General features: G+C 36.8%; 1 protein-coding gene across 2 annotated transcripts in view; it reads left to right on the top strand.

The window, feature by feature from the left end:
• LOC106090521 (open rectifier potassium channel protein 1) overlaps nt 1-20326 on the top strand; it is a 61600-nt gene that overhangs the window by 15826 nt on the left and 25448 nt on the right. Inside the window, exon 2 of one of the 2 annotated variants that reach the window (XM_059366698.1) lies at nt 18867-19145. In XM_059366698.1, the coding sequence (XP_059222681.1) occupies nt 19001-19145 (145 nt within the window). In that variant the 5' untranslated portion in view covers nt 18867-19000. Of the gene's footprint in view, nt 1-18848; nt 19146-20326 lie in introns of both variants that reach the window. The other variant, XM_059366699.1, reaches the window with a different exon arrangement.

The raw sequence follows: 20326 nt of genomic DNA, 5'->3' as shown, positions 1-20326 counted from the left end.
TTACGTAGACATCTACACGGATGGTTCCAAACTAGACGGGTAACCTTCTCGATATGATCAGTTCTAACTTGTCAGAGTACACCCCAAAGCCGACATGGCTTTGATCATATCGAGAAGGTTACCCGATCACTTTATCAAACGGAGATCCTTGCAATTAAGAAAGTGGTGAAATGGCTAAGATAAAATGTCATTACGACGATTGGCATAAATATTTTCTCAGACAGCCAGGCAGCCATTAAATCCCTGGAGAACGTATTTCCGAAAACCGTCCTCGACTGTCGCGGGATCTCTCATCGAGATGGCTGAACAATTCAAAACAATCCAAAATTATGTGGCCTAATCTAGACTTGAAGAGGTCTACCGCTACGCTTTCACTGGCTATAAAAGCCGTCTCAGTCATTGTGTCCGTCATGACAGGTCACTGTTTGATCCGAAAACATGCTGGCAGACTGAAGGTTGCCAGTAACGACTTTTGTCGAAACTGTGAGGACATCGATAAAGAAAAAACTATAGAACATCTGCTGTGTTTATTCCCACACTGGTAGTCAGTAGGAGTTTCACTTTAGGTATTTATTTCTTTGAGAACTTTTGTTGGGCTTTTTAAAGCTATCTGGATGGTTCAACGTCAGAAACTAGAAGGAATCTTCCTTCTCCTGTTCCTGTGGTATCACAATGGACCATAACATCTAAGTGACTGCCACTTCAACTTAACCTTGCCTTTCTTATTGAATAGGATTGTCCGGTTTACGGTTTAGCACATTGATAGGGGTCAATAATTATAGTCATTAGGTATTTTCATGAATAACTACAGTACTGAAATTATGCGTAAATTTTGACCATATTATTGGGCTGCCCAAAAAGTAATTGCGGATTTTTCATATAGTTGGCGTAGACAAATTTTTTCACAGCTTGTGACTCTGTAATTGCATTCCTTCTTCTGTCAGTTATCAGCTGTTACTTTTAGCTTGCTTTACAAAAAAAATGTAAAAAAAGTATATTTGATTAAAGTTCATTCTAAGTTTTATTAAAAATGCATTTACTTTCTTTTAAAAAATCCGCAATTACTTTTTGGGCAACCCTATAGTAAGGGAATAAACATCAATAAAAATATTTTGAAAACCCCAGACTCGAACCCAAGCGTTTAGCGCCACATGCAGATATTCTCTCCTATATACCCACCCATGTCTTTTTAAAATCACCTAGGGTTTGTGGTAAAGGTTGATATTATCATTTCATAACAAATTTATTGTCACCCATATACATTTGTTCTATAACTGGCTAAATCTAACCACAAGACAATTTTATTTTCACACTAAATTATTGGAGTTTGAAAATTATGCCATAAAATCCGGTTAATGTTAATAAACCTATTGATATTGTAATACCATTATTTACTATGTTTAAAACCCTTATACTGGCCGCCATCTATTTACTAAGCTCTAGTACCTGCTAGTAGTGGGTATTTAGTAGGTCACATGAAACATCTTTGCTGCATTTACCTTTCGTACAATCAATGTGTACTTGTGCTTACTTTTAATACCGATAACAAAAGAATAGGTAACTGGCGACTTACTTTCTTTGGGGACAGACAATGGGGTTTCATTAGCCACCCCTTAAGGAGGAGAGGTTGTTTTGGGGGCATACCAGACAAATGAAGCTCTGTTATTCACCAATCGCCATTGTCAACATGCGAACACGAATAGTATACCCATACAATATGGGGTGAAATAAAGAGATAAACAAAGGCGCTAATATTTTATCATTTGTTCGCTCACATTCCATGTCATGGTTGATGTTGAAAAGAGCTAAAAGCCTACATAGTACCTCGCCTGGTGTCTGTATCAATAAGAGAAGTGATTACAATGCACTTGCACATTATCTGCAATATCAGGAAGAGCCATAACAATGCTGTATAGAGAAATTATGAAATTTCTTTAAATAATAAAATAAATAAAAATAAGTTTCAAAATAAAACAAAGCAATTAAATCTAGGCCATAATCGACTAAAGATTGTTGGTAAATATTTCTGTAGAAAGAAGATGCAGCGGAAACTATAAACAACACAGAAGAAGTTCATTCCACTTTAGGTTTTCATTTCTTTAAGGACTTTCAATCGACTCTAATAGGTATCAGTCAGTGGTACAGTAGGTTTTTATTAAGTAGCAGATCAGATAATGAATAATATGCACCGCCTGGCATATATAAAGTTACAGCAGTACCCGGCCCGCTCTGCTGTGCCTTTATTAGCACCACACGAAAATAAGTTTCTTACTTACTAGCATATGTATCTCCCCAGTACAATTTGTATATCTACTACCAAATACCTTTTATTGAACTCCATATAGCCATGATTGAGAAATATTCACATTTTGGAAGGTGTTTTGAGGGGTAGGCAACCTCCTATCACTTGAACCTGATTTTTAATACCATGTTCATAGTCTACTAGAGAATAACTTTTATTTTAGTCCCATATTATCATGGTCGTCTTATATATCCATTTGGAACGGTTTTGGGGAATTACACTCAATTTTTAATATTCGAAAATCATACTCGTACTCTACTCTCAAATACCATCCATTATAATCCCATATTGTCCCGATCGGTTCACTTTTGATTTTGGGTGGTTCTTTTGGTGCGGTTTTGGGCCCTAGGTACTTGGATTAAATTGTTGACATCATATTCATATTCTACTCCCGAATACCTTTCATTTGAGTTCCATATTGTACTGATTGGTCCCCTTTGATTTTGGGGTTGGGACGGCTCCCCAGATACTTGGATCCAATTTTAAATATCATATTCATACTCTACTCCCGAATACCTTACATTTGATTCCCATATTGTCCTGATTGGTGCACTTTGATTTTTGACAGTACTTTTGAGGCGGTTTTGGGCTTGGTAAGACTCCTTAAGTACTTGAACCCCATTTAAAATATCATATTTATACACTACTCCCAAATACTTTTCATTTGAGTCCCATAATGTACCGATCAGTCCACTGTGATTTTGGACACTATTTTTGGGGTGGTTTTGGGCCTGAGGCGGCTCCCTAGATACTTGAATCCAATTTTAAATATCATAATCATACTCTACTCCCAAATACCTTTCATAGGAGTCCTATATTGTCTCGATCGGTATACTTTTTGTTTTTGGCGGAACTCTGGGGGCGACCCCCTCGGTATTTGAATCCAATTTTTGACATAATATTTCAATTCTACTCCCGAAACCCTTTCCTTTGGATCTCATATTGTCCCGATCGGTTCACTTTGATTTTTGACAGTACTTTTGAATCCAATTTTTGACATGATATTTCTATTCTACTCCCAAAAACCTTTCATTTGAATCCCATATTGTCCCGATCGGTTCACTTTGATTTTTGACAGTACTTTTGGGGCGGTTCTGGGTCTGGATCGGGCCTTCCAGGTACTTGAACCCAATGTTTCATACCATATTTGTATTTAACTCCGAAATACCTTTCATTTAAGTTCCATATTTTCCCAATCGGTAAATATGTCCTGCTGGAGGCTTTTGGGGCGGGAAGGCCCCTCAGACACCAAGGAATAAATTTTTTGTCAGATGTGTACTCTACTTTTAAATACCTTTCATTTGATACCCATATTGCCCAAAACGGTAAAAGTGTCTTGTTGGGTGGTGTTTTTGGAGGTGGGGGACCCCCCGACACTTAGTCTGGCATTTTTGTACCAAGTTCGCACTCTACTCTTAAATGCCTTTCATTTGATACCCATATTGTCCCAATCGGTAAAAATGTCCTTTCGGGTGGGTTTTGGGATGGGGCGTCCCCCCAGGTTATTTGATCCCAAAATTTCATACCAATTTCGTGTTTTTGGGGTACCTTAAAGTGGCATCTTGGAGATCTGACGTTTTAGAAAATTGTGGTAAGGGGAAGGGTCCGCTCCATATATATACAAAAGAGTTGGTAACTGAGAGATTGCTGACTGACTGACAGATCATCGTCCAGCCCAAACGGCTAAAGCTAGAATCACGAAATTTTTGCACGAATGCTGGTAATGGGTCAAAGCCACGACATAAGGCTGGATTTGGTGATATTTGTACGTTCAGATGCAAATTTGTCCAGCGCGAACGGAAAGGGCTAGAACTATGTTCTTGCTCAAATTAAAGAGTGTCTTGAAAAAATAAGGTTTGGTTAAAAAAAAATTTGGAAAATAGTACGTTTAGTATCGCAATTTGTACTTTTTGGTACCTTTTTTGTTAATTGAGCTAAAGCTTTGAATTTTGGAACTTAAGTACACTATGGCAACCTAAATTGGAAGGCAAAATGAGTTTTTGTACTTTTGGACATTTAGGTACTAAAAAGTATAGAACTTCGAAATTTGGCTTAAATGATTGTTGTTGTAAATATTGGGTTGCCCAAAAAGTAATTGCGGATTTTTCATATAGTCGGCGTTGACAAATTTTTTCACAGCTTGTGACTCTGTAATTGCATTCTTTCTTCTGTCAGTTATCAGCTGTTACTTTTAGCTTGCTTCAGAAAAAAAGTGTAAAAAAGTATATTTGAATAAAGTTCATTCTAAGTCTAATTAAAAATGCATTTACTTTCTTTAAAAAAATCCGCAGTTACTTTTTGGGCAAACCAATAGAAAAAATAGTTCTGGAAACGGGGAAAACGTACGTTTAGCACCGTATTTGGTACCATTTCGTACTTTCGTTACGAACTGAACTAGAGCTCTGAAATTTAACATGAAGGTTCAACTATCTGTTGGCTGACTAAGTGATATTTTCACAAATCGTACATTGTGGTACCAAAAAGTACTAAATAGTACGAAATAGCTTACTTACTTTTACAGTGAACGGGGACGGATCATATTAAATAATTTGTTAAAAATTATCGGAGTCTTGGCAAAAATACAATAAGTTGTATTAAGTACGAAATGCCTGAATCGTATCAGGGGTGGAAGAAAACGTACTTAAGAGATGTAATTGGTACTATTTGGTACTTTTTATTATAGATTGAGCAACAGCTCTGAAAATTGGGATAAAGGTACATCTTGAAAGCAAGTACCGGGCGACTAAAAGATTTTTTTGATATTTATACATTTTGGTACTAAAACGTACAAAATGGCACCTTCTTTACGGATTGAGCTTCATCTCTGAAATTTGGAATACGATTACATCTTGGCAATATGTACTGGGCGACTAGAACATTTTATTATTATTCGTACATTTTGGTACTAAAACGTACAAAATGGTACTCTCTTCACAGACTAAGTTTGGAATACGATTACATCTTGGCAATATGTACTGGGCGACTAGAACATTTTATTATTATTCGTACAGTTTGGTACTAAAACGTACAAAATGGTACTCTCTTCACAGATTAAGTTACAGCTCTGAAGTTTGGGATACAGATACATCTTGGCATGAGGTGTTTTGTTATGATGAGGTGTTTTGTTAAGATTTCCAACAACTGTCCTAAGTATGGTTCAAATCGGTCCATAACCTGACATAGCTGCAATATAAACCGATCTTGAATCTTGACTTCTTAAACCAATAGAGAGCGCAACTCTTATCCGATTTGGCTGAAATTGTGCATGAGGTGTTTTCCAAAACAAAAAATGTGGTTTAAATCGGTCCATAGCCTGATATAGGTGTGTATGGGTGGGGTCTTGACTTCTTGAGCCTCTAGAGGGCGCAATTACTATCCGATTTGGTTGAAATTTTTTACAACGGCTCCTCTCATGACCCTCAACATACGTGTCAATTATGGTCTAAATTGGTCTATAGCCTGATACAGCTCCTATACAAACCGATCTCCCTATTTTACTTCTTGAGCCACTAAAGGGCGCAATTTTAATTCGAATTGGCTGAAATTTAACACAACGACGTCTACTATGGTCTCCAACATTCATTTTAATTATGATCGGAATCGGACGATAACTTGATATTATAGCTCCAATATTATAGCAATTCGTTTCTTTTATCATTTGTTTGCCTAAAAAGAAATACCAGGAAAAGAACTCGACAAATGCAATTCATGGTGGAGGGTATATAAGATTCGTCCCGGCCGAACTTTGCACGCTTTTAACTGTTCTTATATAATATATATAAAATTCGACCCAACCAAACTAAACTCAGTTTTACTTATTTTAAGTACATACAAGGAGGCCACCGTCGCGCTAAGGTTAACATGTCCGCCTATGACGCCAAACGCCTGGGTTCAAATCCCGGCGTAAACAGCATCATTTGCAAATAATCGAAAAACGGTTTTGCAAAATATCAATATTTTCGGTTAAACTGAAACCCGGTTTTCAAAACACCATCGGTTTTTGACAATCCTATGAGGTATCCTGACGTGTTAAAACTTCTCGATTAAATGGTGTCGCCAAGCGGCACATCGTTCGGACTCTGCATAAAAAAGGAGGCCTCTTATAATTGAGCTTAAACTTTAATCGGAGTGCACTCCTTGATATGAGAGAAGTATCTCCTGTTCCTTAGTGGAATGTTCATGGGAAATTAAGAAGTTATAGTAGTAAGATTTTGTTTAAGAAGCCTCCCTCTTATTTTAAGTTGCAGGCACGCGCATTTGCTCTCAAATAGAGAACAGAAAGTATATTCCCATGTCTTCTTAAAAAAAAATAGAAATAGAAAATCACTGAAACAATCAACTAACAGTTCTATTAGACTAGACGAAATTTTAGGGTACTTGTACTACATTTAAGTGTGGCTATTACGTTATTTTGGGATTTTTTGCGATCACAACGTCATTAAAATTCTAACGTATAGTCTGAGTTTCGTCATATCCACTTTAAACATATATGTGTGTGTGTGCATACGTACTTGCCGACGTCAACAGTTGGTGATAGTCAAAATCTTTGTTTAAGTACCATACAAATTCGGGTAAATTCTGTTAACAATGATTTGGTATAAAATGTTTGGCTTTTTTATTGACATTCCAGTTAAACTCAGTAGCGGCGAGTGAGTCTGTTGTGGTTGCCAACATGTTATCCATAACAATAAATCATTGTCGCTGATTTGTCTAGGTAAATAAACACACACAATCACACACACATACACGTAAATACAAATAAGTGTATAAGTCGATGCAAGTGTATGTACTTAAGAAATTTATACCAACACGATAAGAGCAGTCAAGGCATAAATTTTTGACGCATACCATTTGACATAAATTTGATTTTAATTATCCCAAAATTGATTCCTGTTTGATTGATTTAAAACTTTTGTTATAGAGTTGGACAAATTAAGACTCTAGCAATACTTTTCAGTTAAGATGTCTTATAATAAGTATTACTGTCATGGCGATATTATACTGGTTTCCATTGAAAACCGTATAATTTATATTTGTTGTGGAGAACTACCTAGCGTATGATTCATATAATTTGGAAATAACTTATTCGAATATGTGGTCACTTACTTATTTAAGGTGTTGTCATATGTTTTTTCAAATGTGGCAACTCTGGAAGTTGTACACCTCCATCGGAGAGAAATGGCTACGTACGATCTGATGGAAAATCGAGGGCAAGATTTATATTGCATTAATTCAGGAGCCATGGACGACCCGAAACAAAGTTTCTGAAAGGAATCATATCAACTGCTAACACTCTCACTTGTCATAAAATTTAAAATTTTATATTTTCCCAAGTTGAGTTGTCAACGTCAGATGCAACAGTGATGAGACGGGGAGATGGTGTAGCATATCTGACTTCACTTTATCTGCCTTTGGACTATCCGACACCGCCACCCACGTCGGAGCTGCAACGGCTGATGGGAAGGCAAAACAGACAGGAAATGACGTACTAATGGGGTGCAATGCGAACTCTCACCACATTTCGTGGGGTAATACCAACATTATTAATTTCATCAAAATAGGATGAAAAATGCTCCTTTTATGAGCTTAATACTCCATATCGGGAGATCGGTCTATAGGGCAGCTATATCCAAATATGGTCCGATCTGGACGATATTCAGCAAAAACGCACTGTTTCAAATTTCATCCAAATCAGATGAAAAATGCTCCTGGACTCAATACTCTATATCGGGAGGTCGGTCTATATGGCAGCTACATCCAATTTAACAAAAAGGTTAAGAGGGGTACCAGAACTCGCTGTGCCAAATTTCTTTGAAATCGGATGAAAAGTGCTCCTTTTATATGCTCATGACACTGTATCGGGAGATCCGTCTATATGGCACCCACATCCAAATATGGTCCGATCTGAACCACATTTGACAGGAATGGGTAAGGGTCTACCAGAACACACTGTTTTATCGAAATAGGATGAACAATTACCAACGTATTGCCTCAAGACTTTAAATCTGGAGATCGGTAAAATATTGGGTTGCCCAAAAAGTAATTGCGGATTTTTCATATAGTCGGCGTTGACAAATTTTTTCACAGCTTGTGACTCTGTAATTGCATTTTTTCTTCTGTCAGTTATTAGCTGTTACTTTTACTTGCTTTAGAAAAAAAGTGTAAAAAAGTATATTTGATTAAAGTTCATTCTAAGTTTTATTAAAAATGCATTTACTTTCTTTTAAAAAAATCCGCAATTACTTTTTGGCCAACCCAATATAACTCAAATCTGATTTTACGAAATCAGAAGATCAGCCTTATATACAAAGAATACGAAATCATCAACAATTTTTTTGAAAAATTTTTTTATACCCAAAATATATGCAAACATATAAATACCCAGCTTTTGGGTATTTACACATCGCCCATCTCTATTCATTTGTGATCAAAATTTAAAAATGAAAATCGAACCACAAATGCATTTGTAAATTGCAAAATACGAAGCCAATCTCGGCCAAAATTTCAACAAATAAAAATTAAAACTCAAATATTCCCGAAACCAGTGGAGATATTGTGCACCTCAAGCCGGGTTCTTTGTAGGGATTTTTGAGGACTATCCAGCAAAAAAAAAGAATTTTGAAAATTTGGACCATAATCCAATCTCGGCCAAAATTTCAACAAATAAAAATGAAAACTCAAATATCCCCGAAACCAGTGGAGATGTTGTACACCGCAAGCGGACTTTTTTGTAGGGATTTTTGAGCACTATCCAGCAAAAAAAAGGAATTTTGAAAATCGGATCACAAATGAAGATTTGTCAGCCCGAACAATTTTTCGAAATGCCGAGGTGACCAACTTAAGGGCCAAGATACGCCCGGACCGCCTAAGGCCTTGAAATTTTGCACACAATCTCGCTAACACCTCAGCCCTAACCATTTCAAATTTCAAAGAGACAACTCTAAACCATTCTCACACGGCATATTTTTTACTAGTTTTTTTTCGATTTTCTCCCACTGTGCGTCGGGGCATGGACGCAAATAAAACTGATATGTATAAAAACAATTTGGCTTTTATACGAAGACTAATCGTCTTTCATTCGACGGAGTAAATCTAAAGACAAGGTGTTTCCATCTCCGATTAACTGTAAATGCAATGCCATTAGAGATGTGGAAAAGATGAATTATGCTGAGATTGATCGTACTTGGACCTGGTGGTAAGCCGTTTGCTAAGGATAGGACTATGTGATATGACATCTGCGGTTTTTCAATGTGGCGTTATGCGAAATGTAGTAATCATTTACCCTGACTTGATTTAATTTTTTTGTTTTGTTAATCTATCCCACTGTGTCTTGGTAAGCACAATTGTGAAGCCTTTGTGGCCGATTGTTTTCAGTTTGAGGCCTTTTATACATCCCATTTTATAATTTCGCAGTTGTTATAAAGTAATTAATTTAGATTATTCTTAATCAAATCAAGTCAAATCGAAATGTTCGATATGATAAGCAATTCAGGGGCAAATTAACTTTAAATGGAAACTTTTAACTATCTGGTTGACAATGGTAACTATTAGGCACAGTTTTTTTTTTTGTTGTTGTGTTGTTAACTAATTTTAGCCTTAAGTAGCACCAAAATATTAGCAACAAACTAAAAAAAATAAAACAGATGAAAACGATAACAGTAAAGAAAACAGGGCCGATTGTGGTCATTGTCCATATATCTTGCTACTCAAGTGAGTTTGATGGCTGTTGTTGTTATTGGGAAGTTTTCCAAAGTGTGAATTAACCTTAAACAATATAACTTAGCCAATCACATCGTAATCGATTGTGTGTGGCGTTCATCGTCACTTGCTTGCAGTGTAAACAAAGCTCGTTGACCACAATACTCAATGCTCTCTTAATATTGAGAGAGAGAGTGAAAGAGAGAAAGGGAGAGAGCATAATCTAAGCCGCAACCTCTGTCAATTTCGGTGTTGTTAAATTTGGCTTTTAATCGCATTTGTACTGTTGTAAGCAGTCATAACAGCTGATACTACAAATTTGTATTTCTTTCTACAACTTGAGATTATTTAATTCATTTTTAATCTGTCATTAAAATGTCTCGCGCCTTATCAGAAAAATTTCAATTTGACAAGTGAAGGAGATAGTATATATTTGATTTTTCTTAGACATTGTGCTAGGTTTACTTAAAATAAATAATGTTATTATCAAAAAAAATGCTCAATCTTATCAAGCCTAAGATCGTATGAACAATTTAGAAAACAAAACTAGAAGCCCAAGAGGTCTAATCGGGAGATCGGCTTATATGGCGGCTTTACCAGGGATCTAGTCATGTCCGTCCGTCTGTCGAAATCACCATAGCGGTCTAACGCATAAAGCAAGCCGCTTGATTAAGCACAGGTAAATTCTATTGATGTAGGTCGTTGGAGACTGCAAATGGGCCATATTGGCTCTGATTTGGATATAGCTCCCATATAAACCTATATCCCGATTTGACATATTTGGCTCCTAGAAGCCGTAATTGTTATCCGATTGGGCTGAAATTTTGCATGTAGTGTTTTGTTACCACGTCCAGCAACTGTGCCAAGTACAATTGAAATTGGTCTATTACCTGATATAACTCCCATATAACACGATCTCCCGATTTGACATTTTGAGCCCGTGGAAGCTGCAAATTTTGTCCGATTTGGCTAAAATTTAGCATGTAGTATTCTGTTATGACTTCCAACAATCGGTCTATAACCTGACATAGCTCTCTCGATTTCACGTCTGCATTCCTTAGAAACCACAATTTCGGTACGATTTGGCTAAAATTTTGCACGTGGTGTTCTGTTACGACCTCCTCTATTATCCTCATGCGTCCGTCTGTCTATCGAAATCACGCTAACTTTCGAAGGAGTAAAGTTAGGCGCTTTAAATTTTGCAAAAATACATCTTATTACTGTAGATCGGTTGAGATCGGACCATGTTTTGATTTATCTACCATATAAACCAATATATGGTAGATAAATTCTTATCTGATTTGGCTGAAATTTAGCATAAGGTGGTTTTGTTATGACTTCCAACAACTGTGCTAAGTATGGTTTAAATCGGTGCATAACCTGATAAAGCTGTCATATAAACCGATCTGGGACCTTGCCTACTTGAGCCACAAGAGGGAGCCATTCTTATCCGATTCGGTTGAAATTTTGCATTTGATGTTTTGTTATGACTTCCAACAACAGTGCTAAATATGACATAAATCGGTGCATAACCTGATAAAGCTGTCATATAAACCGATCTGGGATCTTGACTTCTTGAGCCACTAGAGGGCGAAATTGTGCATGAATTGTTTTATAATGACTTCCAACAACTGTGTTAAGTATGATTTAAATCGGTGCATAACCTGATATAGCACTCATAAAACCCGATCTCCCGATTATACTTCTTTAGTCTCTAGAGGGCGCAATTCCTATCCAATTTGGCTGAAGTTTTGTACAACAACAAGATAAAAGAGTTAATTTCTTTACATTTATTTTAGTCCGCAATATTTGATGACCCAACTTGTTCTTCTTAAATGGCCGCGCAATTTTAGAAGTGTTGCAGTATTATGTATTTAATTTTAAATTAATTAAATATATACGTATAAGAAATGTCATTTTACAATTATTTGCTTACACCTTTACTTAAGTGTTTACAACTTTCGCCAGACCATATATTACATTTTTAATTAAAACCAATTGATAATTGACATTTCATCTCATAGAATTGCTGGTTTATTTATTAATGACGTAGTGAGCTCTCTCATTCTTTCTCACTCTCCCTCTCTCTCTCTCTGTCCTTTTACATTGACACTCAGAGAATTAAATGATAACATTGCAATAGGGGAAAAAAATAACAACAATAATCCCCATGTGGCAGCTATCATATTTGATTGCATTGTCAATGTAGACTACGCCACTTAAAATAATCTTTACAATATATGAATGCATGTAAGTACGTATATCAGGCAATGCTACATCACCCTCTCAAGCTATTTAGACTTCTTTATTTACAATACATTGACCACTACTACCAATGCGTTTGCTACTGCTGCTGCTGCTTCAGTTGTTTGTTACTGTTTTTTGTTTTTGTTTTTTTATCATGATGATGATTTCTATAGCAATTGTGATTGTTTAACACTTTAGGATAACGATCATTGTGACAAATAAATAAACAAATGTACATACATATCGTACATATGTAATGTGTTTACTTTTTTATGCTTCGTTGCTGTTCTTGGTTATAAGAAAAGACAAAAAATTCCTTTAGCTTTTTTTTGTGTGAGAGCAGCTTTACACTACCTCACCACCACCCCCACAATTTGAGTACAATTCACCACTTACCAGTTGACACATTTCTTTATCGAGTTGTTAAAGCGAGTATGTGTGTGTGTGTGTGCTTGTGTGGTGGGTGTGTGGAATTTGTGCAGATAGATAATTTGCAATGGCTGAGAGTTTTTGTGACAAATGAACTCTTTGAGGATTTTGTTATATTCGAAGAAGCTTTCAAATTATTTAAATAAATATGGAAATATTTTGGTTTTTTATCTCAAACATACTCGTGTACTAGTGGACGCCGCCGTTGTTTGTCAATCGAAAAATTTCTCTCTAGATTTAATTTAAAGTTTATTAACACTTAAGGTTCATGCTAAATAGGCATCGCGTTGTTATCGTTTTCGCATTTTGCTTTGATGTATAACTTGTTTCGCAGGAAACCATGAATATTTATCTAGGTAAATAGAAATTTATTATATTTAAATTATCTTATTCTATATGTAAGCTATCGTTGGGAGTGGGTAGGATTAGTGGGTAGTGGGATACATGGAAATTTGCCCAGGAACATTTCATTTAGGAACAGGGTCAAACTTCGCATTTATCCGTGAGGGTTGTCTGATGCCAGTTTAAGCTCAATATTAAGGGGATTCCTTTTTATAGCCGAGTTCGAACGGTGTGCCGCAGTGCGACATCTCTTTGAGGAGAAGTATTTACACGGCCAGCATACCATTTTTTCAAATGGCATAGTACCTCACAAATGTGGCCAGCCTTAGGGGGCTGTTCTCGCCTGGATTCGCACCCAGGCGTTCAGCGTCAAAGGCGGACATGCTAACCTCTGCGCTAGGGTGGCCTATACTGCCAATTAAATCCAATACAGCTAATGATGTTGCCAGATCGATTATAAGACTTCATCCAAAGACATAAAATATGTAAAGATAATGTATATCATTTGCGCTTTTTGGATGCCAGATGTCGTTAGTAAAAATATGTACCATCTTTCAGTTTTATTTTAGTTACATGTAGTGGTCAATAGATGTCGTTGCTCAAAAAAGAACCAATCTGTTTTAGCGATTTTTCTAAAATTTGATCGCTAGGATTCCAACCCAGGCCTTTAGCGTCAGAGCAGGACATGCTAACCTCTGCTCTATGGTGGCCTCCAATTTTCTTATGACCAACTTTTTATACCGCTCCCATTTGTCTCACATAAATGTATCACTAGAACTGTCGATAACATTATAATTTTGTTGTTAAATCTTTCGCGTAAAAAAAAACTCAAGTAGTACCATGCACTATCTTCAACGAAAGCATTGCGTGTAACCACTCTGTAAAGATTAGGAACCTTATTCCTCCGGTGCTTCACGATAACCTACTTCCTTTATACGAAGAAGGTTATTAAAACATAAATAATATTTTTGTTACCATCGAAGCGATTGCCGTTGGAAGCCGCTGAGAAATTTAAACTGATATAGATATAGACTTTGGAGTTGAATAATACTGGCAAAATAAGTACTACGTCATCGTAAATCAAAGTTTAACCATCCCAGCACTGAAGAAAAACATCAAATGCGGTTACCGCCAAAGAAACAAACACTCATGAATTGGAATCACCCAGTGACGTTTCACTAGAACTGTCAACAATGCGATCACTTCGACTTTTATACACCTTATAAAAAAATCACCATAAGTTGTACATCACTCTGCAACATCTGAAATAGTCAAAAGAAATATCTCAAATCTGCACCCAAAAAAAAACGTTTGGTATATTTTGGAGACAAGCAAATCTGTTTTATTGGGGAAGTACTATTTTAATAGTAACTGTCCAGTATTTCCTCCTCCTTTGAAAGTTAATCGTGAATATGCCACATTTTGATGCAAAAGTCACTTCGGTTATGGTAAAACCGCATTTCGTTTGTGGTAAAGGATGACACTTTTACGCCAAAATTCAAAACTTCTTTCAACCGAAAAATTATTCTTTTGGTTTGTTTACATTTTATGTATCTCTTATTTAGCAGAGAGTATACCTAGAAAAAACTTGTTCGGGCGAAAAGTCGAACTCAGTACAAAACAGAGATGGTGTGTATGTCGGTTTTTTAGGTTTTCGACTGTCAAAAAGTTGCAAATTTCGAAAACGTCATATACTTGTATAGTATAAAACGTGTAAAAAGTAGTAAACGTCATAAACCTTGAAAATGCTCCGCCACATGTTTAGTTTCGACTTTATATCATTGTTTAAGATTTGTTTGTTGTTGATATAGCGCCTATTGCAGAAGTGGTGGAATATACAATGGTAGCATTTCTTGAAATTGAAGGTGCTTTCAATAATGTAAAACCGACGTCAATCATGAAGGAGCTGGAGCTTCTAGGCATCAACTCCACAGTAAGAAAGTTTATTAATAAATTACTTACTAAAAGATGCATAACGGCAGGCTTGGGATCTATGAATCTAAAAAGATGGGTCAGCAGAGGAACACCTCAAGGAGGTGTATTGTCTATCATCCTTGGGAATATAGCCATTAACAATATATTATTGTCTCTGGAAGAAAAAGGTGAAGGCTACCGTAGCGCAGAGGTTACCATGTCCGCCTATGCCGCTAAACGCCTGGGTTCGAATCCTGGCGAGACCATCAGAAAAAATTTTCAGCCGTGGTTTTCCCCTTTGTGAGATACTATGCCATGTAAAACTTCTCTCCAAGAGAGGTGTCGCACTGCGGCACGCCGTTCGAACTCGGCTATAAAAAGGAGGCCCCTTATCATTAAGCTTAAACTTGAATCGGACTGCACTCATTGATATGTGAGAAGTTTGTCCCTGTTCCTTAGTGGAATGTTCATGGGCAAAATTTACAAATTTTGGAAGAAAAAGGTGAAAAAGTGGTCGCGTATGCTGATGACTTTGTAATAGCGGTGAGGGGGGAAGTTTCCCAGCACTCTAAGATAATACCTAGACCATTTTCAGTAGCCCACGTAGAGCTAAGGATTGACGCCTAGACCATTTTCAGTAGCCCACGTAGAGCTACTGAAAATAGTCTAGGCGTCAATCCGTGCAAGACAGAAGTAGTTCTTTTCAGTAAGAGATACAACTTACCTACTGTAGCACCTTTCTTCTTGGGAGGAGAGAATGTTCCATATACAGAAAGCGCAAAATACCTGGGTGTTTTGCTGGACAGGAAATTGAACTTCAAATCTAACATTTTGTAAAAAGCAAGAAAGAGCCATTGGCAAAAGTTGGAGGTTTAGACCGTGCGCGTCATGCACTGGATATATACTGCAGTTGTCAGACCTATGACGTTGTATGGTGTTGTGTTCTGGTGGACGGCGCTTCAAAAGTCCATCTACTGTTCAATATTCAATCGGATACAAAGGATAGCTTGTTTGTGCATCACAGCCGCACTGAGGACGGCACCATCTGATGTACTGAATTTAATGCTACATCTAATACTCCTGGACCTTGTGGCAAGACAAATTGCTAAGGGAGCTTTCTCTTCGGCCATGTGGCAGCTACGGACACTGTGTTATCCTTGATACATTGTCCGATGTTCCAGAAAGTGCTGTACCACTATTCCTGATAGAACCGATTGGAACTATGATATCCCTGATATTAGAAGTTACATAAATTTGTATACGGATGGTTCCAAACAAGACGACCAGATGGGCTTTGGGATGTACTCTAAAGATCTAGCAGTGGTCATATCGAAAAGGTTACCCGACCACGGCAGTGTGTGTCAAGCTGAGATCCTCTCAATTAAGGAAGTGGTGGAACGGCTTACATAGATAATGCCATAACGACGATCACTGGAAAACTTATTACTGAACACAAAAACCGTCCTCGTCTGTCGCAGATCTCTCAACGAGATGGCTGAACAGCTCAAAATTCATCTGTTCTGTTGTACGATTTCCTCATTATTTTTCAATTTTGTCAAAAACTGTTTTTTTTTTGCTAGTTGCGGCATGCACTATGCGTCGGAAAAGTATGTCAAATACGTCGAAGTTTCCGACAGACCATCTCTGGTACTAAGACTAAGGGGACAAAATGCTCGTATTGCAAATACCACAAACCAAACAGCTGGCACCAAACGGCGCCAGGTTGGAGACAACAAAAAATTCTAAAGCGCATAGATTGTTTGACAATATTTCAAGCCATAAAGAAATATCCGTCTTTTGTGTTCGTCACAAATTCTTGAGAATTTATCATAAACAAAGTCTCAACGTTTTTCACAAAAGAAGTTTGCTTACCGAAAAGTTTGTTTATGGCCAATTTTTTTTACGCCTAGCTAATATCTAAAACATTACTGAACAACAATTTCACCCAAGATATTTATAAGATATTCTTTACTGTCTAAAACCCTTTTGTGTTACCAATGGCTTGTTGTACTTTCTATTCCTAATATAGAGGCCATTAAGATTATGGCTACGAAAAAAAACAATTGCCCCAAACAAGCAAGCCGATTCCGGAGAAAATTTAATTCACTAAACAACAAAATCGTAACAAAACTACAATTAAGCTTATCAAAGGTTATACAACTTGAGATTTGATAACAAAAATTAATTATCAATTGGTTATAGTTTTATACACAAATATATTCCTTTCAATTACTTAACGGGAAACATGCTTTTACATGATCTGATTTAATAAAAGTACTTAAACATTTAAAAAAAATTGTCCAGGGTTGAGATTATCATATATGGCTTGGCTGAATAAGGTTTTCTTTGGGAAAACTGAAATTCAGCCTGGCTGAATAAGGTTTTCTTTGGGAAAACTGCAATTCAGCTGAATAAGGTTTTCTTTGGGAAAACTGAAATTCAGCCTGGCTGAATAAGGTTTTCTTTGGGAAAACTGAAATTCAGCCTGGCTGAATAAGGTTTTCTTTGGGAAAACTGAAATTCAGCCTGGCTGAATAAGGTTTTCTTTGGGAAAACTGAAATTCAGCCTGGCTGAATAAGGTTTTCTTTGGGAAAACTGAAATTCAGCCTGGCTGAATAAGGTTTTCTTTGGGAAAACTGAAATTCAGCCTGGCTGAATAAGGTTTTCTTTGGGAAAACTGAAATTCAGCCTGTCTGAATAAGGTTTTCTTTGGGAAAACTGAAATTCAGCCTGGCTGAATAAGGTTTTCTTTGGGAAAACTGAAATTCAGCCTGGCTGAATAAGGTTTTCTTTGGGAAAACTGAAATTCAGCCTGGCTGAATAAGGGTTTCTCTTTTGGAAAATTAAAATTCAGCTTTGCTGAATAGGGGTTTCTTTTGGAAAACTGAAATTCTGTCTAGCTTAATAAGATTGTCTGGTAATAATTTGAATTTAGCCTAGCTGAATAACGTCAAAATCATTTCGGCAGTTATTGTTATAACTTCTTGTTCTTTAAGTTTCTATTTTTGCACATTGCAAATAGAAATGAAAGTGGTTTCTCCTCCAGTTTCCCACGACCATGACCTACATCATCCGCCGCTATTTGAATGATTATCTACAACCGCCTGGTAGGCCTATATATTTCAATAATCATTTGGCCCAGACGTGTCACCTCCTCATGGGGGCCGCAAAAAACCCAAACGCAAAAACCAATATCTACCCATATCAAGGTGTATATAGCTATTTACCCCAGCCAAATAAATTTTTGACAATATTGATGAGTTTCTTATAATTTTTTGATAAAGATTTGGATTTTCTTTTCATTTCGGTGTTCGTTCGATGTGAGGCTCTTGCTAATAATTTTTTAATTGGCGTTTGTACTTTATTGTCAGATAACTGTATTATTGATATGATTACACAAAACCATGGGGCCAGGAAGCAGGGAAGGGTAGGACAAGTGTACTAAATTCAAAAAAAAAAAGTGCACAAGAACATAACGGTTCACAATTTGTCTTGTAGCCCATATAGACGGGTGGTATCGTCTGAAAAGTTAAGCTAACACAATCATAGAATTACCAACAACTCCCAAAATAAATTCGAAATAGGGCAAAAATGAGCAAGCCTTTAAATAAAAATTCTAGTCGAGAGTTTCCGTTCAGCTTTACAGTGTGTCTAGTAACGATACGTGATTTTTCTACAACATTTCCCAAGAAATAAACGAGAAATAATCCCAACGGTTTTCAGTTTGCCTTTCGAAGCTATAAAATTCTTTAATACGTTGTTGAAAATATTAAAAAAAAAAACATTTTAAATGTTTTGGTCGTTACCTTTTTGCAATTGCTTACATAAAAACGAGACAATTTACGAGCATTGAGAAAATCTGTCATCGCCTGCCATAAGCAGCCCTACTACCCATCATGGTTAATATTTACTTAGCATTTTCTCGCTTAACAGCAGCCGCAACATCCGCTAAGTTAGCGAGGAATAAGAGCAGGTGTACGACCACATCAACGTATCCTAATGATACGTCATTACTGAATAACTGCCATAACGCCCCATCCAATTCATCAAATAACGACGGCACCACGATGATGTCACCAAAGCGTATGATTTTATTATTAATATTCTATATCTCATATCTGATGTTTGGCGCCAGTATATACTATCACATTGAGCATGGCTTGGAGTACCATAGACGAGCGGAAGAGCTCAAGGAACGTATTGCAATAAATGGTAAGTGAAACATGGATTCAAAAATTAGTTACTAATGGAATGATGGGACAGTGAAATCTAGTTAAAGATATCACTAGATTGAAGTATACGTAGCACTTTCACTATTTAATCTGTTATTGAAAGAAAGTGACTCATAGGAATTGTCCTTCGCTATCAAACCTTATAAAGCTAGACTGAATTTCCCAAAGAAACCCTTATTCAGCCAGGCTGAATTTCAGTTTTCCCAAAGAAAACCTTATTCAGCTAGGCTGAATTTCAGTTTTCACAAAGAAAACCTTATTCAGCCAGGCTGAATTTCAGTTTTTCGAAAGAAAACCTTATTCAGCCAGGCTGAATTTCAGTTTTCCGAAAGAAAACTTTATTCAGCCAGGCTGAATTTCAGTTTTCCCTATAGAAAACCTTATTCAGCCAGGCTGAATTTCAGTTTTTCCTATAGAAAACCTTATTCAGCCAGGATGAATTTCAGTTTTCCCTATAGAAAACCTTATTCAGTCAGGCTGAATTTCAGTTTTCCCAAAGAAAACCTTATTCAGCCAGGCTGAATTTCAGTTTTCCCAAAGAAAACCTTATTCAGCCAGGCTGAATTTCAGTTTTCCCAAACAAAACCTTATTCAGCCAGGCTGAATTTCAGTTTTCCCAAAGAAAACCTTATTCAGCCAGGCTGAATTTCAGTTTTCCCAAAGAAAACCTTATTCAGCCAGGCTGAATTTCAGTTTTCCCAAAGAAAACCTTATTCAGCCAGGCTGAATTTCAGTTTTCCCAAAGAAAACCTTATTCAGCCAGTCTGAATTTCAGTTTTCCCAAAGAAAACCTTATTCAGCACGGCTGAATTTCAGTTTTCCCAAAGAAAACCTTATTCAGCACGGCTGAATTTCAGTTTTCCCAAAGAAAACCTTATTCAGCCAGGCTGAATTTCAGTTTTCCCAAAGAAAACCTTATTCAGCCAGGCTGAATTTCAGTTTTCCCAAAGAAAACCTTATTCAGTCAGGCTGAATTTCAGTTTTCCCAAAGAAAACCTTATTCAGCACGGCTGAATTTCAGTTTTCCCAAAAAAAAAACCTTAATCAGCCAGGCTGAATTTCAGTTTTCCCAAAGAAAACCTTATTCATCCAGGCTGAATTTTAGTTTTCCCTATAGAAAACCTTATTCAGCCAGGCTGAATTTCAGTTTTCCCAAAGAAA

Source organism: Stomoxys calcitrans, chromosome 4 (genome assembly GCF_963082655.1).
Source record: "Stomoxys calcitrans chromosome 4, idStoCalc2.1, whole genome shotgun sequence".
NCBI classification, from domain to species: domain Eukaryota; kingdom Metazoa; phylum Arthropoda; class Insecta; order Diptera; family Muscidae; genus Stomoxys; species Stomoxys calcitrans.
The sequence above is the reverse complement of the archived record's forward strand: the minus strand, read 5'-3'. Positions and strand labels throughout refer to the sequence as shown.